The sequence below is a fragment of the Falco cherrug genome, chromosome 3 (assembly GCF_023634085.1).
Source record: "Falco cherrug isolate bFalChe1 chromosome 3, bFalChe1.pri, whole genome shotgun sequence".
Classification (NCBI taxonomy): Eukaryota; Metazoa; Chordata; class Aves; order Falconiformes; family Falconidae; genus Falco; species Falco cherrug.
Window position 1 is genome coordinate 56,020,523 of NC_073699.1, and position 22,599 is coordinate 56,043,121.

The following is a 22,599-nucleotide window of genomic DNA, read 5'->3' on the forward strand; positions in this document are numbered from 1 at the left end:
GGGATACACTGTAATGATGATGACATCCCTGTGTGCACTTACAGTCCTAGAGTATTGGTAGTATTGACATTTAAATGAATATGCCTACATGCTACTGTTTTGTCTGCCTGTCATCCTTGTGGCTTTTTTTTAAGTTACATTTCATGCCAATGCTAGAGAAATGTTTTTGGTTAGCAAAATTTAAAGCATGTCTCTATATAGTTTCTGTTTAAAGTTCCCTTCCTCTCCTGAAAGAGAATGGTATAGTTAATGTTTAAGGGAAGTTCATGTTGGCTGCATGTCACACTACCTTTCATAGTCAGGTGAGTTTAACAGTGGTCGGAGAGCTGAAATAGCACTGAAGATTTCAGTCTCGTTGTGGAAAGGCATAAAGTGCTAATCGAGAGCTTATCTGATGCTACCAGCTGTATTTTACTTGATTTAACAAATACCCATGCTAGCTGGAGGAATGATCTAACTAGGTGCAAAGGAAAATTAGATGTTAGTTTGTAGATGGTTTGTGCTAATGCTAAGATTTCCCTAATTCAGTGGGGTTTGTGGGGTAGTTTTCTTTATCGTTTAAACATATTTCCCCCTGAATGTGGTTTAATTTTCCTGACAAATATGTCAGTCTAGCTGAATATTATTAGCAAGTCTTTGTGCCATGGCCTGTTGTGACCTACTTGGTTCTGTTGTGACTGAGAATCCTTAAAGGGCTTGAACAATGGTTTAGAAAGGTGCTAACCACAAAGTTACCTGCTCTGATAGTTGTTTCCTTTTTTTACTGTAATAAAGACATAGCAGTCAGCCTTTCTTGAAAGCAGACGTCAGCTTTCACAGAATTTTCAGATCCCTAAGTAGCAGGGAAGTTTTAAACATTTGGTTTCACAAGGCATACACTGTCATGTTTTCACATTACAAAATCGCATACCTGAAAACAATTTGTTAGGCAGTATCCGTGTTTCTGTTTTCCATTTTAAGACTGAAAAATGGTTGGTATACCTCTCAGTCAGCAGTGCAGAGCTCAGTGTGCAGTCACTTCTCACTAGCAGTGAGAGATTCTGGTGCTGCAGTTGGTGGCAGTAGACATACAGTACAGAACAGCTGAAAAGATGAGCTCTTGCATTTTGGTTTGAATACAATTATAAGTGCAAATCTGCTTCAGATGAGCAGATCTTGTTTACTTCTTAGCAGGTAGCTGCTTTATTTCAAAGTTTTGCACTTGGGAATCAGTTCTTGAAAAGTTAACATTTGGCCACTTCAGTTCCATCTTGAAACTTTAAAAGTGGTAGACTTTTCAAGCTGCCTTTCTGGACCAAGTTGTGACACGTTTCATGGTTGAGGATTTCACTGGTAGATAACAGGTGTGCACGCAACCTATAATAACATTCATTAGTAGGTACTGATGACCAAGGTGAGTTTCCTCTTGAGGTATGGAACAGTGGGCTAATTTTTCAGTTTTACAGCTTGTTCTTGAGAATGTTTTTTGGAAATAGATCAACAGCTGATGGTGGGCATAAACAGGGTCAGGTTGGGCTGCTGCAGAGGTTTCACTGGGGGCTTTGAGGGGATCACAAATAGCAGTAGCTTTTTTTTTTTTTTTTTTTAAACTGTATGCTTGTTGTATTCATTATTTTTCTTCCTTTATTAACTAGCTTACTGATCTGTGCTGCCCTAGTGAAAAATCTTTTTATTTAGCTTACTTTGTGTTTGACCACACGTTCCCCAAAACTCAGCTTTTTGTGAGCTTTTCCCATTGCTTTCTTTGTCTGACCAGTTTCCTTTAGCTGTGAGGACTGCTGGGATGGCTGCTTCAGCATAATAAAGAAAATCATACAGTATTATCACAGCTAAGTACTGGTAACTTTATGGCTGCAAAATAAAAGTTCAACTGAAACAGTCAGCTCAAAATCATATTTTGTTAAATACTTGACTTACTCTAGGGCTGGGGAAACTTTATCAGATCGCTGTTGATGAGAAGAGTGTGTTTACTAGCCACAGCTCTGGGACAAAAATAGAGATTGTTTAGAGTCCTCCAGAGATTGTACTTGACTCTTTCTAATATATGCACTGTGTTTCAAGTGTCTGGTGTCCTAAGAGTGTCCTTATGAAAACTGGTGTTTTTTTTCTAGAAACTCAGATTCTAGAAACAACCAGTTGTATGAAGCCTTGGGGTTGGCGGAGGAGGAAAAGAGGTACCTGTGCAGTGTGTATATGTATCTCTTCTTTTGAATATATGTCTAGATTTACATGTGACCCTAAGTGTTGCACTCTGTTGTCCCAAGAACCAGGAAAAATACCCCAAATCTTTGGATTTTAACTTAGTTGCATGATTATTTTTTGAGATCTGAGTTCTTGGGAGTGGAAATGCTGCAGAAGTGCAGTCTTTCCCTTTTCAGCTTTTTTCCTTGTGGAAAGAGAATGAATTTTATTTATTTATTTATTTATTTTAATTGTCTCTGCTGTTCTCTAGCTCAAAGAAATCAGTCTTTGGGAGAATAAAAGGGAAATGGTTCTGCCTTTTAGCTCTTCCCTTTTACTTTGGGAGAGTCAATCTTACTTAGGCATTGTATCAGAGCATATGAGAACAGCGCACTCTTAATTTTTCAAAGTAGCAGCAGAATGGCTCTTGCTAGGTTCACTCTCATCCAACAAGTTTTGAATAGTGAATCTGACAAGAATTGTATTGTTTTTAGTTCTACTGCTCTGGAAAGCTGTGAGGCAAGGGAAAGATGCTGGCATGGTGTATACAGTTAAACAGCATGGGGTTAGTTCTCCTTTGCAAGGCTGTCTGCACTGCTGAGATGTTTGCTACTGAATATAGGATTATTATTATTTTTTTAAAGCTTATGTATGAATTAGCACACACACATCTCCCATCTGCCAGGAGAAGGCTTTCTCATATCTGTGTGGAGCAAGTAGAATCTTAAACCCCAGAATTATTCTCATTTAGTTCCATAATCAAATACAGTAGAGTGCATTGAAGACAAATATCCCAGAGGAAATTTGATTTGTTTTTTAAGCCATGAAAATGATTTGGTCACTCTGTCCTCAGATTTGTGGCTTCCATAGAGCAACATATTCTGTTTTGGTCTGGTCTACACTTTTGCACTTTGCAGTGCAGCTTTTCTTGCCCGTGTTGTACAAGCATTACTGGCTTTCAGAACTGAAGCTGGTGTAAAGATGCTTGAAACACTTCAGCTACCTACCTAACATCTTTTTTTGTTTTGTTTTTGTTTTGTTTACCTTTTTCTGACAGTAGAAGAAAATGAAACAGAGGACCAGCAGGCAGGTGTGGGACACACAGCCGCACAGACTGGTAATGCTGAATTCCTTCATTAGTGCTTGCTTACCGTTTGACAACAGTGTGAGGGATTTTTATATTGGGGTGTTTTTGCAAAGCCTGCACTCTCAGCTTAGAATGCATTCTTGGGGCTTGCAATGGAAAATAACATTCCTCTCCCCTCACATTTCAGTTCCTGAGAATCAGAAATTCTGCCTTTTGTAAGTCAGCCAACTGAAAGTGAGATGCTTCTGAAGTCCAGCATGATTTTCTTGTTTTTTTCCTTTTTTTTTTCTTTTTTAATAATCCTTTTCTACATCCCCCCCATAAAACCCTACTTTAATATATATATTCAGATAAACTTGAATATTCATTCCACTTAAACTATTTTCATACTTGTAAAATATGTGGAAAAGGGTAATTTATTTTAGGATTGTTTGTATAATTTCTTACCAGTCAGGATTACTTCAGGGCTCCTTAATTTTAAGTCAGTGAGACCGGGTGGACAAAGCTGCTGTTTGCGTCAGGATCACAGTGATATGTATTGTTAATAATCATGGAGAAATAATTATTAATTCCCAATAACAACAAGGGCTCTTTTATTCTTGAATATGGTTCTAAGAATGCAAGAAATGCTTCATTTCTGTGTTTGGTACTGAATCCACAGGATTTTATCTGAAGAGCAGAACTGACTAATCTGAATAGCCTCATTCATTCAGCTGAGGTTACCTTTTGGAGTAAGGGCTGACTCCTTAAGGATATTCCTAGAAGGCTAGTCATCTCTGAATAAGTGTAGATAATTTGTCTGAGAACAGTTGGAGTTACTCCTCTTGTAAAGGTGAAGAATGCAGTTAATTTTTTCTTCAGCTAGAAGACTTTGTATTTCTTTTATGTGTGTGTCCTGTGGATTTGTGTTTGGTGTTTAGTGCATTTTGTAGGTTCTAGTGGCTTTGCGCATAAACTATAATGTTTGGAAAGAGGAAATAAAAGTAAGAGTTCTCTGCTTTTTTTATGGGAAATTTCTCAAACTCTTCTGAATGTACATATGTCTTTGTTTAGCTATCTGCAAACTTGAAAAAAACAAACTTATACCAGTATGGAAACATGAAGTTGAAAAATAGAGGACTGCAAAACTGGAGATCAATATGACAAGAAATGGTTGCTTTTCTGGATTTTTTTTCTTAAAATAATTCTCAATGGTTAAGTTGTCTTGCTAGTTATTTATTTCCCATCATGTCTTGTGTTGTTCTCTGTTTCTAGGCAAGATTTAATATTTTGTTTTTCTCTATAGAAAGAATGCAGTGCTGATACTAAAGACAAAAAACCTTCTGATAGAGCAAGCAGTACAGAAGGCCCACACTGTGTACACACTGCCAGAAGTTTTTATAGTAATACTTTGTATCTAAGCTCTGGCTCTAACCATTAAATGTGCTTTTTATAGAGTACCAAGTTATAAATGTAGTGCAGCTACGGCATATTAATCTTACTGCAGAGATTTAATGAGGCAGTTGTTTTGCGATGGACACTATTGGGAGCAGAGAGCGACAGAATTTTACTTTACCACTGAGCTGAAGAAATATTCCTTGCCTGGTAATAATTATAACCACATGATCTAAGTTTTCCTTTCTTTTGCCAGCACTTTTCCATGCAGAAGTGTCTTGGAAGGAGGTCTACTGCAAGGCAGTGAAATGGATTGGAAAGGAGGCTGTTTTCTTGGTAGTTTGATGTTTTAGTTGTGATTAGCTATGGATCCTTGTAGCATAGGCAAAAATACATAAGATGAGTTTCAAGAATACTGATAGTCTTTGCCAGTCCACTGAGATGACTTTTAGATATTCATTACTTTTACTTGACTTTTATATGGGTTATAAAAAGTAAATGTGGTGAAACCTCATTTTTACATGGGCAGAATAGAATTTCTGCTGGTTGGCCTTAAACCGCTCCCATACTTGAAATTAATTGAAGTCCATGGCTTTATTGCCTCCAACACTTTTAAGCCAATGCAATTTTTCATTTTCCCCAAAGTTGCAATTTTACTAGACCAAGTTACAGCAATAACATCTCTTATGAGGAGGAGGAAGAAGGGAATGAGAGAACCACCTGCCAGGGAACATAGTAATGAGAAAATCATGCTTCTTTTAATTTCCATTTATAAACAATGTTAACATAATCAGTAACAGAAGACAACTGTTCTTCCTATTCTTCTTTTTTTTTTTAAAGTTTCTTAATAGCCTGAATTTATTTTTTTTCCCAAAAAGTATCCTTTCCGTATTAGATAATTTTCAGTTGTATCTGCAGGTAGAGCTGATGTGTGTATTGTTGCTGATGGGTATTGAAAAGATGCAGGTGGTGCATGGCAGCCTCTGAAATAGAGCAGGGAAGCCTCTGGAAATAACAGTGGCATTTGCAGATATTGGGAGAAGTAATCTTACTATGAAGACAATCTTTGTTGAGGGAATTGTGGCTGTGATTGTTGCAGATATTAAGGGGGAAAGAAATGTGGGACATGAATGACATTTGCCTTTAAGTCTTTATGTGACCATGAACTTTGAACAGGAGGTTAAGGAGAAAGTATAGATGAATGCACATTGCATTTATAAAATATGTTTTGTTCTAGTCTTTCAAAAGAGCAGCTCAAATAAGGCAGCTTATCCTCAGTTTAAGTAACTATTTAAGGTTTGGTTAGCTCTCCATGGAAGATACTTGTTGTAACAAAAGCTATTATTCAAAAAGCATCAAAATGTTGTTTTCTCTTTTAAATATCATTATTTTGGTGGTGACATCTCTTCATGGCAGCGGATCACTGTGGAAATGCATTCATTGAGAGGGGCTGAGGCTGCCAGAACTCATTTCACAAAGCTGTTGTAGGCTAAACTCGAACCTAGGTCCCAGAGGGTCCCACTTAAGTGTTGACCTAAAAACAAATGTGCCAGTTGGCTAGAGCATGTATTCTAAAGTTGCAGCAGAAGGGAATAAGCTTGACTGACTTCTGTCCCTGTAGAGTTTATATCTGCAAATGCAGAAGGAGAAGCAAAACATTTATTAGTCTTAAAATGATTCTAATTTTAATAACTGGTCTTTAAGTATGAAGGTTTAAGTTGAGCGATTCTTTAGGCTTTTGTGCACAAGGGGTGCATATGTGCCTACGTGTGTGTGTATTGCTGAATTCCTGTAAAGTGCAAGTGTTTCTGAATAATAAGTCTTGAGAATTCCCTCCCCTCCCTTTTCTTTCCTTCAACATTGTACTTAAAGCAGAGTCAGACACTACCCTTATTTTAAAACAAACAGGTCTGTAAACTTTATGTGCAGCATTTAAATACTCATGTTAAAATTCAAACCCAGTGCCCACATTTCCCTGAGTGCTGTCAGTTTTATGAGATGAATCTGGGAGCTTGAGCTGAACAACTAATAGTATGCGATGTGCACATGCTGCCTTCCAACAAGTGTTTAATGATGTTGGGGTCATTTTGCAACAGTAAAGACAATTATTTCTTTTCTGAATTGCTTATAACCTGGTGATCTCCTAACTACTTTTATTAATCTTGAAAATATCTTGGAAAATGAGTTGTCAGTGGAAGTTACTAGATTCAGAGTATTCAACAATGGCTAAAATGCCATAAAGTCCTTTTATTTAATTAGCATCCCTTTTTGGTGTGTGAATTTGCAGACTAGTCCTCTATTTGGAAGTAGCTGCCCAAGTGGAAGTTGTCATTCTTAAAAGAACCTTGTGAATGTAATTTGTCATAGAAGGATCACACTCAGTGTGTAGACAGGACTTTTGCACAGCAAATATATTTTTGCCTTCAGAATGTGGGTTTATTTATTTCTAACAATTAATCTGGTTTCCCTTTGTAATATAATTCCCTTAAAAATAAATTCTGCCCTTTATCCCGTCAAAGAAATTCCTCGGTTTTGATCATGAGCCACATAGCATGAGGAAGACTTCCTGACATGGGTTGTTTCCAGTTTCTGCTTGTGGGTCTGTCTGTGTTTGAACAGTTGAAGGGCAGGGTGCAGCAGTGTGGACCAAAGGATGTAGAAAGATGATCAGAGCCCTGACCTGCGCTGTGGGCAGCAAGAATGCCTGTGCTTTGTACGCAGTGGCAAATACAGGAATGCCTGTGCCCACATTACTGTAGGGTGCTGAGAAAGGATTTAAGAGTGGTTTAAAGTGGAATTGCCCTGCTGCTGCTCCTCACCCCTTCCCCATTCTAATATGAATTTACTGTTAGCATGTTTTAGTTTCCCAGGTAGTTGTGCGTGATCCTGGTCAATTGCAACACTAAATAAAGTGGGTTCACAGATACACCTCTGCGTTGCTGTGGATGAGAAGCCTACTCCTGGTTAGTCACCCGCTTGGCTAAAGAGCATAATATCTTAAAATGTACTTGCACAACCTCCTGTTATTGTGTGAGTTTGCCCTTGTTTTCTAAAATTACTTGTTTTAGTCTCAGCTCTCAAATATCTAAAAAGGAAAGATGAGGCGGCCAAAGCAGAAAAGGGAAAAGTGGTGAAACACTTGCATTCCTTTTGCTGGAATGTACACAACCATTTTTCTTCTGCGTTTCACTTGTTGTACTGTGGTTCCCAAGGAAAAATAAAGTTAAATGCCAGCTTGCTTTATTAAGGGAATAGATTGTTTTATTTCTGTCTTTTGAAGGAAGCTTTTAGTAAAGGGGGCAAAAGTCACGAGTAGTTAAAGCTACTCTGCTCCTCAGAGGAGGAAGAAAAGTTCTAGATGTCGCATTATCTCACTCTGCGCTGGTTATCTGCAGAACTGAGGTAGTGTGTCAAGCTGTGTGGCTTCTCTGAGCATAGGGGATGGCAGTGAGACTGCACATTTCTTCCAGTTCAGAAGCTTCCACTGTGATCAGGACTGCTGTTCTGAGACTAGAGCTATCCTGCTATCCCCATAATGTTTGTTAACACATCAAACAGACAAAAGTCTCCTTGTACACTATTCAGACTTTACAATAGTTAGCTTCCAGTTTTCCATGACCTGGAAAATACAGGGACTTTATCGGGTTTGTCTTAAGTCATACACAAGTTCAAAGCTTGTGTAGCATTTTGACCTAGGGTATAATCTTCCCAGGGCTCTGTTTGTGTCAAATAGTGTGGTGATGGAGTATTGGAGTGGGTTGTAAAATAAAGATTAATTTCATGTTTATGTAAATCAGATTTTTTAGTCTCTTAATTCTGGTAATTTCCTGTGAAATGCTGTAGTTAACAGTGAAAAGAAGTTTCTGCACACTCATTGATTTGATTTTTCTTTTCTTTGAAAACTAATTGCATAGGTGGTTTATCCTTTCTTACAGTGATCAAAGCAGCTTCAATAGCTGTGATAAAATTGACAAACCTAACATTGAAGCATGGAAGAATTGCCTGAGTGAGAAATGGAGCTGCATTTGTGGGAGTAGAAGGGAAATTCTCTTTTCATCGAGATTAGAAAAAAAATCAAGGAAAAAAGCCTCCTTTGCTTATTTAGCAATAAAACCTAGTGTGCTACAGACTCATGTCAAAAATGTTTCTTCTCCTCATTATCACAAGAACCTATTTTGATTATTTTTTTTCTTTTTAAAGGTTCTCTTCTTAGATGCCTGACGTCACGGTCTTGATTTTCTTTCAGACCCTAACTGTAAACTAGAAGACAAGGCAGAAGATGGAGAAGTGCTAGACTGTAAGAAGAGGCCGGATGAAGGGGAGGAGTTAGAAGAAGAAGCTGTGCACAGCTGTGACAGCTGCCTCCAGGTGTTTGAGTCACTGAGTGATATCACAGAACACAAGATTAATCAATGTCAACTGACAGGTAAACAATACTTATCACTTCATGACTGTGCACTGTTATACTTCTGATTTCCATCCTCTGCTTTTGATCTCCCTCCTTTCTCCGTTCTCAGTTATTTTATTCCTGCACTTGAATGCTTGGGTGAGACCTTTATAAACAGATTCTGGGACAGGATTATACTGTAAATGGGGCACTATAAATTTCCTTCATACTGAAGGATGTATGGGTAATTACTGCATTGTTACTGTATTTAAAGCGTTTGTTAACTGTCTGTGCCTGACTGCTGCATGTATTTTCTAGATTCATACTGTACAGCTTTTCATACATTGCTTATACACAGATTTTCTTAAGTCACTTGTAAACGTGGAGAGTATTTGTAAGTGGGGTTTAAGTGTGCCTGTGTAATAAATGAATCTGCACAATGGCATGTTGCAGATCTGGGCTGGATGTTGCATTAGTCTAATCTGTTAACTACAAATGACTGTGCAGTAATCAGTAACTGAAAGTTGAGAGGAATGAAGAAATTGTTAGAGGGGAAAACAAGGTTTCGACTTCAGTCAAGGTGCAGAACTGAGTGCTGATCAGATACTACTGAACTGAGCAGAGCTGGGTGAATGGACAGTAGCCAACCCAGGTTCCCCTTTGAAATGATTGTAGACAGCCCCCTCGGGAAGGAAACCACATGAAATCTGCTGAAGTAATTCTGCCCCTTAGATCCAGTAGGTCTTTTGATGGTAGGCACTGTAGGTCCAAGCAGACTCAGTAGCAACAGAAAGGCATTTTTTTTAAAATTTATTTTATTTAAACTTTAGTTTTAATCTCTACAGTGTAAAATTTATTGTGCAGTTATGTTAATAACCTTTCTTTATTATGACTTTGTAAAAAAAGGAAAACCATCCTTCCTGTTTGGGAATGCTTTTAGAAAGTGTGAATGTGCTCATGTTTGGAGATCTAAGTTATTTTTTGTTTGAGTAGATCCATAGGCTAAGTCCTGGCAGGATGACACAAAAGTCAAGTAGCAGTACTGGTCTTGGGACAAAGTGTGAAAGGAAGGTGAACAGAAGAGGAATAAGTGGGCAGGAGCAGAGGGAAGGTTGAGGAAGTGATGTGAATTTGCCAAATGGTTTTAATCCCAATTTCAAATTATGGAAGATGAAAATCTGCTCCAGCAAGTAACATTTACTTTTATTAATATATCACTTTGCCTTTTCTTGCCCGTAAACTTTTTTCTAACTTCAGATACAGTCAGTTCTGCCACTCCCTAATCACTCCTACAAACTTATTCTAGAATGTATTTGTCTCTATTGCTCGTGGATTCTGGCAGTATGGGTATTCTCTCTTGATTTTAAAAAAATTGAATTGTTTTTCACTCCTTTTCTTCATACCTCTCTTCTTTCTTTTGCTCTTTTTATGTTGAAAAACTAATGGCTCTAGCTTTTCTCTTCCTTCCCTCTTCCAGAAAGCATTCCCCCGTCCTGATCCTCTGGATCTCCCCTTTACTGCCTCAAATCCTATTTACTCATCCCTGTTTTTTCACCTTGATCTGATATGGCTGTTCCTCCTTTCTGGTTAGCTAGCTGCTGTCCCCTCTTCCCACTTCTACCAAGTGGTTTCTTTGCTTTAAAGCTGCAAGCAGAATGTACTGAACAGTGCTTGCATAACTGGGCTGAGAAACTAAAGAAAAGCAGGCGAGAGGAGCAGTAAGTAGGTAGAGTCCCGGGGTGCTGCTCCTGAACACAGCAGTTCTTTCTGAGTGTTGCTAAGTAAGAGTGAAAATAAGTGTGCTGGATTAGTCAATTTGGAGTGTATGTGTAAAGCAGGAATGCATGTATGTTGTCAGAGGATGGGGGAATGAAAAAGAATCTTGAAGGAAATTGTTTAAGTTTCTAAAAATACCTTTGATTTCTTTCAAGAAAACTTGTGATGGTGAATGGGTAGAGATTGGAGTGTTTGAAAGCTAATGAAGTGGACAAAAACCTAAACCACACATCCTTCTGGACTACCAAGTTGACAAAAAACCCAGCTGTCCTCTGTTTATAAATACAATGACCAAAATACACCCTTAAGTTGAAAGAGGAGCCTGGATTAAATGGTCCGAGTTGAGGATTTCTTCTTTCTCCAGAAAAAAATACCAAACAGGTGGTTAGTAAGGTGAATTCAGTGCAGGGTCCTAAGCTGCATGTATGACCTAGCACTAAGGATACAACATTTAAGAAAACCTCATCGGTTTAGATTATTTTTAGTTAATTAGTGACAGTTGACAGACAAGCAGCTTGCCTTTCTTTTCTGAAGCACAATATATATTTGACAAAGAAGATGTTTGCTTTTAGCATTTTATGTAAGCTCCCTGGACTCTTGCCTTTCTCTTTACTTCCACCAGTGCCTTTGAGATCCATGCCCAGATTCAAAGTTTTCAAAATAAGTATTACCAAGGAGGGTTGGTTGCACCTCCCTTTCTTGTCACAGTCGTCTGACACAACAGAGTGTTACATAATTGCTCTGGTTGACTCCTTCTGGAGGAGTCCCAATGAGACTACTATACACCCTAAGGTATTTTCTGTCACTAAGTTATTAATGAAAGGCAAGAAGTTTACCAAAATAGAAATTTTTGTACTGTGTTCTGGTTTTTGGGTGAACTGTGTTCCTTCTGGAGGAGGGCAGTGTGTGTCTTCTGTCCTGATGTATGATCTTTCCAATCTGGGCTTCATCTCAGTTACTGAAGAGTTACCAGAGTTGTCCATTATGTAAAAACACCAGGGCTGTTCACATTCGAGTTCTAAAGCCCTCCAAACCCTAATTTTGCAGATGACTGAGCCGGATGCAACTTGTCTGGATTTTACTGAGCTTTGGAGGTGCTCTGTGAGACATATAAGGAGCTTCACTGCAAGAATTAATGAACTTCACATGTTGACCCAGTTGTAGCATCATTTTCCATACAGTTATACTGGGTAAAATAAACAAATACATTGATGGAACAAAAAGGATGTCAAACCAATGGCTTTGGACAACCCTTTAGTAAAACCCTGAATATGAAACATGAGAGTTGGGTGTCATAGTGTCTTGACTGCCTCTAATTCTACCAACCTTGTAATACGCTTGAGAATGAGGCTTGCCACTGTATGTTCTCAAATTGATACTGGGGTTTCTAGTTTTTGCATTTGAAAATGTTAGATATGTCAAAGCTTCAGAAGAACACATCAGTAGAAGGAGTAAAATTGCTTTATTGAGTCTTCATTCTGCACTCTCAACCAAAGACAGGAGTGGGGAGAAGGGAGCTGGTTCATTAAACAGTGGTCCCAATCTCTCAAAGTGTCAGTCACCCCCACCTATTCAGAGGATAGTGGAAGATGAAAATTGGAAATCTGTGAGGTTTAGCTCTCAGGATCTTGAATTGCTGTTCTCTTGCAGATTTTTTCAAAGGAGAAGAAAAAAGTTCTCCCCAGCTGGTTCCTTCCTGTAATCTGTTGTTTGAATTGAACTTGTTCTTTTTCTAGAGGAGGGCATAGCTGCTCTTTTATCCTAATGTGTGCGCTATTGATCTTTTCAATTTGGATCTGATCCAATATCCATTGAAGTCAATGGAAAGATTCCCATTGACTTCAATGGGGGATGGAACAGGACCTTTGTGAGCTGTTCAGTGATATTTTTTGCTACCATCTGAAATTCTTGTACTAAATTTTGCTCTGAATAGATGATTTATTTATGTTAATTGCTGACAATTCCATGATGTTTGTCAAATACAGATAATGGACAAATGGGGGGAAAAGCCTAAAAAAATTACTTGCAATACTTGTAACCATGGGCAGATAAGATGCTGCACTATATTAATTTAGTCATTACAAAAGATTGGCAATAAAAATATGGATTTAATAGTGTTTCACTCTGATGTCAATGCTTTTCTTACTCTATCCTTCCTTCAGCATTTACATTTAATAACTCATGAGCCACTTGCACATTGTCATCCTCTGAGTTGTCTCTATAAGTAAAGGATCCAATTAGCACGGCTATGAACCTGATGTCCTTCTAGTATATGTCCATTTGGATCTTACTGTAGGAACTTGCATGCAGGATCAAATGTATACTCGTAAACCCTCAACTGCACCTTCTCTCTTGCCAACCTTTTGCAATGCTGCCGTACATGCTGTTGGTGGGGCACACTTTCCCTAACATTCTCCTGCTTGATCTATAATCTTTTCTCCTTGCACCGTGCTTTGTGCTGTTTATTTCACCTTTCAGTCCACAGGGATCTTACTCTATGAAGCCTACCCTGTAAATAGGAGAACTGCGGACTGTGTTCAGAGCCATTCAGCTCAAGCTTGGTTCTCTTGAAGATCCTGCAGGTCACTTTGACATCAGAAGTCTCAGTCATAACCAGAGTAATACTTAGAAAAAGGAGTATCCTATGGTGCTGCCCTGCTTGCAGTCAAGCATACAGTGAACATACCAGTCTACCTGGCTGAGTTGTTGAATAACTCAACATCATTGAATGTACTGGTACACAAGACTGCCATCCTCCACCTGAATGCCAGTAGACTAGTGCGTGTTACAGGACTTCCCTTCTAGCCCTGTTGGCATCACAGGCTGTAAAACTTGTCTGAAAGCAGGCTACTGAATCATATGCAGTCCTAGCTTCAAGGCTAAGGGTGTTCTGAGGTAAAAGACATGGTGTATTTCTCCATTGGGGATATTTAATTTACCTTTAAGTGATTAGGTATACTTAACTTTATGCTTTGGGCTCTAGCTTAGTGCTAGAGCTTTGACAGGTTGAGTATGTCAGGTAGAGCTGAGAGCCATTCATGTTGTCCCCTAAGTTGTTTCTGATGTTGGAAAGGTTACTGATTGTAGCTCTGTGTCCCCTGCCAATGAGGAGATGCACTCCTGCTCTCTAGCCCTGCTGAGAGATTCCTCTCACATGCCATCTGAAAACAATTCCAGCAGATACATTGGGGACCAGTTGTTTTGAGTCCTACTCTCCATTGGCACTGGCGTATCATTAGGCTGGGAACTTTTAGCTAAGTCAGTATTTCTATGTTTCCAATTATGACCAAAATAAAATTCATGGGTCTCATCCTCCTGTGTGGTTGCATGTCTAGAAATAAGAGCTTGTGCTACCTAACAGCTTCACAGGCAACATGCACCACGAGTTATCATGGACTTACCAAATGGGAGGTAATAGAAATTGCACTGTAATGGTTTCCTTCTTTTGCCTCTTTTCTCTTCTTCCTAGTGCCCAGGAATCTTTCTGAATGAGTTGGTAATGCCAGGACCATCTCCTTCACTAGAAGACTTGAAAACTTTCCAGGGGATTTTGTCCCAAAGGATGTATGCTGTGCACAGTGAGACTACAAGATAAATCTTGTGAGCACTTGGCATTGTCATGCTTTGATATCCTAGCTAGAGTTGCTCTTCCTGCTAGCAAAAGAATCCTAGAGCTGGTGAAATATATTGCAGATCCTGCCATTGTTTTTTTCAGTTTCCACTGTCTGTGTGGAGAAGAGATACACGGCAAGAGTCCTTGGTAATTTCTGCAGTACAAAGGAAAATCTGAGTTTGATAAAAGTGCTTCTGAGGACAAGGACCCTAAGAAGTTAAATCTATGATGCACCAAAAGCATATTCATCTGCCTCATTGCAGTTAGTGGCACACTGCCAAGCACTGTTTGCCAAGTACAGTTACTTCACTTGAGAGAGTCACCCTGTATCTCTTGAGAATTCCTGCACCAAGAACTGCATATGGATTTTACATTAAACAGTTATTGAACGAAAGACAAACAGTGCTTGGACTGGGGACTTGAGCTTAGGCCTCTCTTTTTCCTTAGAGGGTTTCCCAGTTGCTGTACTACAGAGACATGCTTCCACTTTTCTATTTGCTTTGGACCACAAACTTCTGACTTCTTCTCAACAAAATGACATTCTGTTTGACTGAGACACTGGAAGGCAGACCTTCTCCTCATTTCCTGTACCAGCCAACACCCATGGTAGTTCAGTGTGCTGCTTTGAGTTTGCAAGTTGTAGGCTCACATCCTTTCAGAATTATGTCGTCCAGGACCCATACCTACAACTCCAAATCCTTGATGTTTGGGGAAAAGGTGGGGTAGGGTGGTAACTACAGCCTCTGTCTCCAAAGGTCATAATTTTGAATTCAGAGAGCAATGTAAAGCCTGTCAGTGGACTTGGATGGAAGATGTATATGCATTGCATAATGGCCAAGGCCTGCTAAAATCGTAGCAATTTGGAGAATCTGCCATACAGAACTTCATATGCAAAAAGCATGTTCCTAGGGAGGATAGATGAAGGTCTTGATAATTATGTTCTTAGATTTTTGTATCAAAATTCTGAATAAATACTCCTGTAGGTAGCTTGGTGCTGCTTAGATGTAGAGGGAACTTGTATATGTTGGAGCTGAAAGCTGTGAAAGTAGGCTCCATAGTTTTCTTGCTGTTCTTCAAAACCTCTGTGCTTACCTTGAGAGACAGTAGATCCATGATGCACAGCCAACATGGGCAAGGAGGCATAAACTCCTCCCCCTTTTGCTTGGAAACCATTAATCTCTGCTCTTGGGATTGTTAATCAGTCATAAAACCAGTCAGTCTTCACCTCCTGGGTGTTTTAAACACAGCCTGTTGCAATTCCCGAGTTGTCTGTCCGTGACCTCTTGTAAATGAAAGCAGCTGATGTCTGTATCGTGGAACTGTTATTCTTTACAGGGGGAACCCCCATAATAAACCTGTTCATAAGCATTAATTGTAAATGCCAGAACTCTTGTTCTGTTTGGAGGTAGGAGAGGAAGGAATTGTTGGTGTCTTCCAAGGGACTTTGAGTGCTTCCTGTATGTCTTTCACTGATATTTTTTCACCCTCAGTTTTGCTTCCTATTTTCCTCTTCTCCCAGCATGATTTTCCATCGCTAAAAAGGCAGGCAAATCTTTTAGCACATACTGGCAAGGATAGCTTTGTTTGGCTTACTGTATGTGTACATCGAGGACTTTACACCGTGTGAACCTGAACTCCCAACGGCGAGATACCAGCTCAGCCCCGGTGTCGGTGCACCAGTGAGGAAACCATTGCCTCGCTGGGTACCATGGACAGAGACACCTCCTTGCTGGTCCAGGAAGTCCTGGTCTGTGGTAGAAACCACTCAACCAGAGAGACTGTAGTTTTCTCATTGGCAAAAGGGTTTAGTCTAGGCAGCCCTAGGCAGTGGTTGCCAGATCTAGTTCTTGGTACAACTGTCTCTCTAATGTCTTTTATGTTTAAACCATTTAGCATCATTTACGGGGCTCTTAGGGCTCATCTTGCAGCAATCCGTGTCTTACCGGGCAAATGGAGTATGGCAGTAGAGTTACACACACATGGTATCCATTCCTGTCCCAAACATGAATCCAGTCATCCTGGCCGTTGGGCATCACCCATTTGAACCATGATTTTGATCACTTCTGCTCAAAGCTTCTCAAGTAAATACTCTTTCACTGAAGATAAGGAGTGAATATTGAGGACAACATTACGCTGTTTTGCAGGTTAAAAGATCCTATGTGCTTGTCACCCAGAATCTGTTTTTCAGCATGTACTCAGAGGTTTACATAAAACAATGTACCTTACTTCAGTGCCTTCTTCCCAAGTCACGCTCAGCCGTAGGATTTATGGTCATAGTCCTGAGCTGTACCAGAGGACATATCTATGTGGTGCTTTTTTGACACAGGGCTATGAAAGCATCAATTAGGCATACCTGACATGCCATTGTGGGTGAGTGCAATAACATTAGGCTCTGAGAGGGGGCAATAATAACATTATAAATAGTTCCTCTTCTGGCTTTGGTGTTTCATGGTTACCAAGCTGGCTCTACACCATTGTCCCTGTCTCCAAGTTCTGACTTGCACAGCTCCCTGGTTTTTTCAGACTTAGTTCAAGTGCCTCCCTGGCACTCCATTGAAAGTCTGCCCTAGCTAGATCCAGAATTTTGCTTTATTACATTGACGGTCTGTTGCTCCATTTATTTATAGCCACTGCTGGGTATTCTAAAGGTCAAGCTGTTTCCTCACAGACCATTTCTAAATGGGCAGTACAGGCTATCTCTCTGCATTACCATTTGGCTACTGTGTCTTTCCCATTGAATATTAACTTCGTTCTCCCAGTGCTCGAGTGACATCTCCCGCCTGTTTCTGAAGCAGATCCAATTTCTGAGATCTGCCAGGTGATGACATGAGGTAATCCACTGACCTTTATCAGGCATTGTGTGGAGGACGTAACTGCCAGAGCTCATTCCAGTTTTGGGTGAGCAATACTATAATCACTATTTGATCTATGCAGCTGAAATTCCTAATTCTTATTGTCCAGGGAAGATGGTTGCCTGCAGGAGGGGGAGGGGAGGGGGCAGGGGGGATCATCAACACTGGCACATATGTGAAGAAGGAAAAATAGTCATTACTTACCCTATGATAACTATGCTGCTTCCAATTACTGTTGTAATCAATATGGATCCTGTGGCCAAGCTTGTCTTGCTTTTCACAGTCTTTAGTAATATAGACTTTGAATTGTAAAGCTGCTGCTGGTACAGGGTCATAGCTACCCTGACCTTTACCCAGTACAATGGGAATTCATGTATATGATTCTAATAGACACAGTATTAAAAATAAAATAATTATTGTCTTGCATGTATGCACATATATACACCTACCGTCCATATTAACTGCAGTGTTTCAGAGAATCAGTTACTGTAGAGTAAATACCTGTTATTTATTTTATGCTTGTATTTTACTGGAATATTTATAATATATTGTCAGTGTATTACAAAATGGGTCTTGTTGCTATGACAAATTAGTCTTTTTAAGTGGTAAATTTCCTGCACCTTCTAAAATAATTTTCTTGAAATACTTGCTGTTTTTATTATTGGTGCTTGCTTTAATTACCATTTAGAAATGAACGGGATGGGAGGTACAACAGATTATCATTACTTATATGTTCAGCAGTTAAATTCATAGCTTGAAAGCCAAATGTAACAAAATGCCCCACAGCTCTTTAACACTTTGCTTAATACAGTTGTAGAAGAACCTTAATTCATGTTTATACAATCAGCTGTAGAGTGTTAAGGCTTCCGGGTGATGTGGTAGTTCGCTAACACACAGCCTATATGGGCTCAGTTTATCCTCTCAAGCATCATCTGGAGGGTGTAAAAAACCTGCTTTTTATAAAAAAAGAGAATTGTTGGAGGGGAAAGATCCTTAAAGACATTCCAGTCCCTGCCCAGTCTTGGCATAGTAACCTGTCTGAGGTGGTTGTAAAATCACTTCTGCTTCCATACTGTGACTCAGTTAGAGGGAGTAGGGTTAAGACAAAGAGAAAGCACATCTTTAATTGACCCAGTATGTTCTGAGCTATACTATGTGCTTTTTGAGAAAGGTGCTTATTGTATTGAATAGTCTGTTGCGGAAATCCACTGTGATGTTCAGATGGAAATTTCGTCCAGGCACAGGGTGCTGCACCTATGGAAAACACTGGAAACTGCAGTCCCCTTTACTGAAGCTCCTCTGTTTCTTACAAGACACCAGATATGCCGTTAATCCCAACTGTTCTTCCAAAATGACTGATAGTTAAGAAAAACTCTTTTTTAATGTGAGCCCTTAATATTCCTAATTTTCTATCCCTGTACTTGTACTAAGAGGTCATAGTCCTTAGTTGGGGATATCATTTGGGAATGCTGTAGTGTAACTGAGATCTATGACCTCTTAATAAGCATCAGGAGAAAGAGATGGGGATCATGCTACAACATGCCTTGGGGGTACTTTCCCTTCAAGAAGGCAAGCTGGAACTGTTCAACTTTTTTCTTTCTTTCAGTTTTTTACCTTCAGGGGGAAATTGATCGATTTGGAGATGATTATTCCATCATCTCTGAATTTTTCTCTTCGACACTGCAGTGGGAACTCCTTGAAGTTTAAAGGGGTTGAGTCTCCTGTGTGCACTGTGGAGTGAACCCAAGGAGTTTATGGGGACAGCAGTTCTCTTAGTGTAATAGTAGGCAAATTTGGAACTGAAATACCATGAGGGTCTGTGGACAGAAAAGGGTAAATTTTTTATTAAATTTGGCTGAGGAAGCATGATCACTTCTCTCAGTTGATGCTTCGTGTGGGATTTATTTTTGTGGGGAGGAAGGTGGGGTTTTCCCAGAAACACGGATGTATTGAAGAACAGAGTTATCATGGTGAATTGAAGCTAACTAGAAAAAATGAACTGGCAGTTGACTTCTAAAACTCTCAAACTTGACAAAGAGTATTTGACACGGATTTAATAATGACATGGAATGCTGGGACCTTATCTGTGAAATTTTGCTTTAAATTTAAATCATGTTAAATTTATACATGTACAAAAAAAGCGAGTCAATATTTTTGTCTGTAATATTTCTGAAGCACATAAAATGCAGTAAATTATTTTGCATGTATGTAAACAAGGAAAGGGATGTTTTCAGGACAGAGAATGAACCGGAGTGCTTCAAAATATCTCTTGAAATAGAACTCTACATTAGATAGTGCCATAGATTGGCACTTGGTCAATACATATAATATATGGAAAATAATTTTAAATTTAATAAAAATACCTGTCACTAGTTTATTACCTCCCTCACTGTGACCAGAACTGGTGTGTCTCGTTTGTTTTACTGCTGAAGCCCAGCAGGAAGTGCAGTCTAATGACTGAAGGAAGGTTGGGTGACTCATGTGGGGGAGGCTGGAGAAGGGTCAAGTTTTTCAAGTACTTTGCAAACCATCTACCAGCTGTAAAAGCAAAGCATAGGGAAATGAAACGGCAGTTGCTAATTTACCTTTCTCTGACAAATCTAGGCTTCAGCATGAGCATATAACACGTCAGTTTCACTGTTAACACATTAATTAACATCAATAATTTTTCATATGTATGCCTTTATTTCTTATTGCTATTATCTGACTTCGGTATGTGGCCAGAAGTGATGCTTGGATTTTTGCAAAACACTGAGCATGTTCGATCTTTCCTGTAAATTCAGTTTCTAAGCAACACATCCTTTGTCCTGAACTATTTTAATATGTCAATAACAGTAGGTTTCTTTACGATTCTAATTATTCTTCTAAACTGCATTTAAAATACTTAAAACAGTTTTATTATTTGCTTTCACTGTCATGTTATGATTAGAATATTTTGTATTACAGGACAATCCTTCCTTCACTAGGCATCCATGTAGCCTGAGTGCAGAATGTTTTTCAATTTATGTCCATCAGTTGTTGGCTTTAATCTTTGCTTCACTGAAACCAATGGAAATGTCATTATTATGTTTGTTGAGGGCAGGATTTCTACTAGTGGGTTCAAAATCTCATTCAATTGTGTTATTGCTCTCAGGATTTTTCTCTGTGGCACTCAGATCTTAGCCTTTCCAACACTCTTTATCATTTCAAATTGTTCTGCACTTAACAAACTTATTTCCAAAACAGCACTTCCCAAGCAACTGACAGGCTGTGGTATTAACCCTGCAGTTGCAAAGAGTTTCCCGTGGCAGGTTAGTCTGAAACTAGAAGAGCTTCCCCTGTCTGCCATGAATACTAGGTAGTCTCAAAAGCCAAGGCTGAGAAAATGGGAGAATGCAGTTTATCTTACTAAAATTAGATTCTGCCTCCTTTGTGACCCTCTCCACCTGTCATTGTCTTTGATTTTGTCTTGTTATTTGGTATGCTTATTCTTGTTACTGGGGCTCTACTTTTCTGCCCTTGTTACCTTTATACTTTCCATTCTCTTCCTGTTTCTGGAGGTGTGCTTTTATTTCTGTTGCCTTTTCCACTACCAGCAGGTGAGATATCCCTGCAGTTCTCCCTTTGGCTGAGAAGGGTGGAGTTGATTTTCTCTAGTGCTGGAGTATCCCACTGCTTCTCTCCTTCTTGTCTGTTCTCCCTGCTTTTTCACTCTCCACTTTCCTACTGTTTGTCTCTGTTCTTTTTTGCCTCTAGGATCTCTAAAATAGTGCTGCTATTCCTGTTGGGTACTTCAGCAAGAATAGCTGACTGAAACTCACTCGATATCCTTAGTTATACAGCCTCTACTGGACTTGGTAATATTTTTTATAGGAACCAAGACCATAGATGCAGTCTACAGCCCATCTTGTTATTTGCGCTGTCATCCATTGCAACAGTCTCATTCTTGATTTGATCACTTTTTGATCATTTTTGTTATGCTCCGTCTTCTGTATAATGTTACTTTAGGAATAAACTATAATGGATACCACTGAAAGTATCACAAGAAGTTCCCAAGTGGTAGGACATTTACCCCTCATAGCATGGCGCAAAAGGGCGTTTGATATTCCACAGAGTATATGTTTTTTGTCATCTCAGTGCAGGCATAGATGATCCTGATACATTATTGAGGGTGAATTTGTGTATGCTGAGTTGACTTCATGAGAGGCTTATGGCTTTTTCTATTGCATTTCAGTTATTGGACAGTGCATGATGTGCTTGAAGGTTACTTGTGCAGTTCTCCTCTATGGGCATGGAAAGAGGCCCAATATAAATTAAAGGCTAGATTCTGCCTGTTGCAAAATTCATAAGCTTGGATATAAAATCAAAGAGAATCTCTGTATGCTGTGAATCCCACAGATCTTTTCATAAAATGTTTTTGAAACCACACCTCAGTGGATCTGATGCTGTGAGGGTGGTGAAAGGGGCTAGCGTATGTAACTAATTAGTAAATATATGTTCAGTGTGTCAGTGGTGTTTGCATGTGGGGCAAACCTTCTATTTGGTATGCCTGTAAGAATTGCACAGTGCCTTTCATTCTCTATGCTCCAAATCTTTTTTATAACTGTTTATGTACAATACCTTGAAACATAGCCAGCTTTGCAGAAGACGTGGGACATAGTAGAGGGACACAGGAAACTCTGGCCAGGCATAATGTGGCAAACCTCCTGCTCTTGTGAAAAATGCCACAGGATCTCTGCTGTCCACAAAAAGCAGACTGCACTGCAACTTTTAAGATGTGAATGGGTTGATTATTCCACACATGCATTGCCAAAAAATAGCTGATGCTTTGTTTTTCAGGTGAGTAGTACTCATGGGGGTTCTGTGTTTCAAAATGGTATGACTCTTCTTTGTCACTCCTTCATTTCAGAGGTAACTGACAGCACAAGCTCTTTTATCATTCGCCGAGGGAGGCTGGCCCTGATAATCCAACCATAGCTGTAGAAACTGTTCCACATGCAAAGGCTGTTAGTCCCACACAATTCTGAATCATGGGGCTGAAGAAGCACCTCAGGGTAGTGTTTAACCCTAAAGTTGTATCCTGGCCCTCCCTTTTCTCCTTACCTCTGTTCTCTAGGAGCTCTAGCACAATATTTTGACTTGTGAGCCCAGAGGGCTGACTGTGTGGCAGATGCGTAAAGTAATTATGGGTTTACTTATACGTTTTACTGTCAAATTACTTAATTTTTGATAGAGGGCATAATGTATGCTTTCTAATATACACTTGTTGAGGCTTGAGGTTTTGCCACTTACTAGATAGCTTAAAAAAGTCAAACCACATTGTAACAGACCCCAGAACAATTGCCATAAA

The 22,599-nt window shown here is 39.4% G+C and overlaps 1 protein-coding gene across 9 annotated transcripts in view; it reads left to right on the forward strand.

Moving 5' to 3' along the window:
- Positions 1–22,599, forward strand: part of ZNF521 (zinc finger protein 521) — a 232,359-nt gene that overhangs the window by 15,513 nt on the left and 194,247 nt on the right. For 4 of the 9 annotated variants that reach the window (XR_008731176.1, XM_027797739.2, XM_005433877.3 and 1 more), the window contains 3 exons: positions 2,112–2,174; positions 3,239–3,298; positions 8,889–9,068. Coding sequence is in view for 7 of the 9 variants with exons in the window: in XM_027797739.2 (XP_027653540.1) it covers positions 2,112–2,174; positions 3,239–3,298; positions 8,889–9,068 (303 nt within the window). In the remaining 2 variants the exon portion in view is untranslated. The remainder of the gene's footprint in view (positions 1–2,111; positions 2,175–3,238; positions 3,299–8,888; positions 9,069–22,599) is intronic. The other 5 variants (XM_027797741.2, XM_027797744.2, XM_027797743.2 and 2 more) reach the window with 2 other exon arrangements.